This window comes from Populus euphratica, unplaced genomic scaffold (genome assembly GCF_000495115.2).
Source record: "Populus euphratica unplaced genomic scaffold, PopEup_1.0 scaffold55.1, whole genome shotgun sequence".
Classification (NCBI taxonomy): Eukaryota; Viridiplantae; Streptophyta; class Magnoliopsida; order Malpighiales; family Salicaceae; genus Populus; species Populus euphratica.
Genome location: NW_011499921.1, coordinates 341,950 through 344,534, shown reverse-complemented (window position 1 = coordinate 344,534; position 2,585 = coordinate 341,950). Strand labels below are relative to the sequence as shown.

Sequence of the window (2,585 nt, the reverse complement as noted above, 5' to 3'; positions counted from 1 at the left end):
GTTGGATATCAGAAGTGAGCTTCAGTTTTGTCATTCCAAGACTATCAGAAGGGAAAAAAACAGACTTCCTCTCTTACAGTACATGTTGCGTATTGAAATCATGCGACCTCCGGTCCGGCTAATAATAATTTATGCTGTACACGGTAATAATAAATGTTTTTGGATTTATTTAGGAAAGATAATTGGAAACCACGTCCCTTGGAAGACAGCATGGAACAGGGCAGGTGGCGAGGCATGATTTCGTGCGTCTGCAAGCAAGCCAGAGCATGTAAGTTTTATATATATATATATAGGTTTATGACACAAGACATGGTGAGTAGCCAAAGGTTTTTTTTATGTTTGAAACTAGTTCAACCAGTTCAAGAAGGTTATATATGGTTTAAACATTGATTTGGAGGGTTAAGTTTCTTCATATAATTATAACAGTTAAGGATCTATAATATAATCCATCTTAGAAGCTTTCTTTTTTATATATTTTCTTGTACTTGAGCAAAGCCTGAAGCAAGTTTTCATAATTATGTTGCTTTTTGTTATTTAGTATAAAAATATATACAATTTTATAATCAAATTGATGGATCAAATAAAGACCTATACGATCAAGCTATTGAACCAAGAAAAGTAAAACGCAAACACATTCATCAACTTATACTTTATTGAATATTATAAGAAAATCTTTTTTTATAAGAACATTTTTTTATAAAAGACTGCAATTTCATCATTAAAACACTGACAATTACACATTCAATTATCCGGACATGAAAAGGTTGTTGGAGTTTGGACTTGTAATTTAGGCAAAAGTTCAAAAAATAAAAACAGCGAGAATATTAGAGGAACGAAAGTTGAGGATTGGTTAAGATTACAAAAGTTAGAGAGAAAATTTTGATGATCTTATGGCCGTAAATTCACCTATCCTTAGACTTGATTGGAACTCCTTTGTACATTTGTACCTTATCCTTCAAAGCATCTCTTCTTGGCCTTGCCACCTTATTGTTAGGATCAAAGAGCAGCACTTCTTCGAATGCCTTGAGAGCTGACTTCAAGTCTTTCTTCTTTTCATAGGCATCACCAAGATTGTTCCAGGCTGTTACATACCCTGGTTGAAGCTTCACAGCAGCTTCAAATTGCTTGATTCCCTTGTCAAGCTTCCCATCAAGAATATAGCTAACACCAAGCGCATTGTAAACCTGTTCAAACATTTGAGAGGTTAGAAGGAATTTGTCGTCAAATTTATGCATGTAAAGTGATACCATACTGGTGCAAAATATAGACTGGAGCACTCCCTATCTTATCTTAATTGCTCAAAAGTAAAACCTTGATCTTAATTAAATTCTTATTTCTGATCTCCTAATCTTTGTTCACAAATTTCCAAACAAGATTATAACAACTTTCTCCTTTTGTCCGTGTTAGATACGGTCAAAGGGTTGCAATGGTGAGCTGCGATGATTTATAAATTTCCAAAACACAAAGAAGCAACATTAAACCATTCGGTAGATGTTTTTGTAGAGTACAATCTAAACATATGAACTTGACCATCCAATATGATTAAGCATATGAACTTTTCCTTTCCCTTTTTAATTCAAAGAGAGCATAAAAATGATGTTGCCTGGCATCTCTCCTAAGACAATACATGCATGTTAGGTCGAACAAGATGCAATTACCCCAAGGCAACAGCATACTTGGTGCTTGCAAAACAGGAAGGAACAAAGATACAATCATACCTGGGCAAGATCTTGATCCTCACCATCCCACTTCTCAATTGCCTGAAGCAAATATTTAGTAGCAGCCGGGTAAAATTTTCTCCTCAGCATTACTGCACCGAGTTCAAAAAGTCCAGTTGCAGAGGCATCACCACTTCTTACTTGCTCCTGAAATTAAAAAGGGCAAACTCAAAACATTAATAAGATTGTATTCTACTACCAAATGCAGATGGCCAATGCCCTCCATCAAACAAGTGGGGGGTGAGGAAGAGAGAGAAACCAAATGGATCTTTTCTTTTAAAAAAAAGTTGACCTCTCCATTTAAAGATCTAATAATCTCCAAGATGGCTTTGTAATAAATGTCTGTTTCAGAAGAGAGTAAAATGCTCAAAAGGCATAACACAGATTACGAAGAACTTGCCTGCAATTCTTTAGCAGAAAGGTCGAGCTCTCTACGCATTAGAACTTGACGAATCACAAAGAAAGTTCCAACCCCTAGCAAAGCTAAAAGTAAAAGAAGATAAGAGAGCTGGATTCCCAATTCAAATAACTCCCCAACCTCATAAAGTGCATCTGGTTTGATACTTTCTCCTGCATGGGCCACTTGTACAGAAGTTAACAATGAGATTTGTCCAAATGAGAGTGTAGACACCGAAACTATCACTCTTTTCATGCACGCCTTGTCCTCAATATTCTGAGGATTCCTCAAGGGTTCTGCATTACAGTTATGATATTAAGAAGATGGGATACCAAAAAAAAAACAAAAGAAAATTAGTAAGCAAAAGGCAAATAGCATGTCCAGGAAGCAGCAGATGTTGCCATCATTTGCCTATAAATTGAGATCCTTCTCCCCACTAATGGCTAATTTAGGGGGGGGGGGGGGGGGGC

The 2,585-nt window shown here is 36.3% G+C and overlaps 1 protein-coding gene across 4 annotated transcripts in view; it reads right to left on the bottom strand.

Moving 5' to 3' along the window:
- Positions 1–689: 689 nt before the first annotated feature.
- Positions 690–2,585, bottom strand: part of LOC105135125 (uncharacterized protein ycf37-like) — a 5,816-nt gene continuing 3,920 nt past the window's right edge. For 2 of the 4 annotated variants that reach the window (XM_011039849.1, XM_011039851.1), the window contains exons 4-6: positions 2,119–2,414; positions 1,719–1,865; positions 690–1,184 (exon numbers count right to left, since the gene is read on the bottom strand). In XM_011039849.1, coding sequence (XP_011038151.1) covers positions 903–1,184; positions 1,719–1,865; positions 2,119–2,414 — 725 coding nt within the window. In that variant the 3' untranslated portion in view covers positions 690–902. The remainder of the gene's footprint in view (positions 1,185–1,718; positions 1,866–2,118; positions 2,415–2,585) is intronic. The other 2 variants (XM_011039848.1, XM_011039850.1) reach the window with 1 other exon arrangement.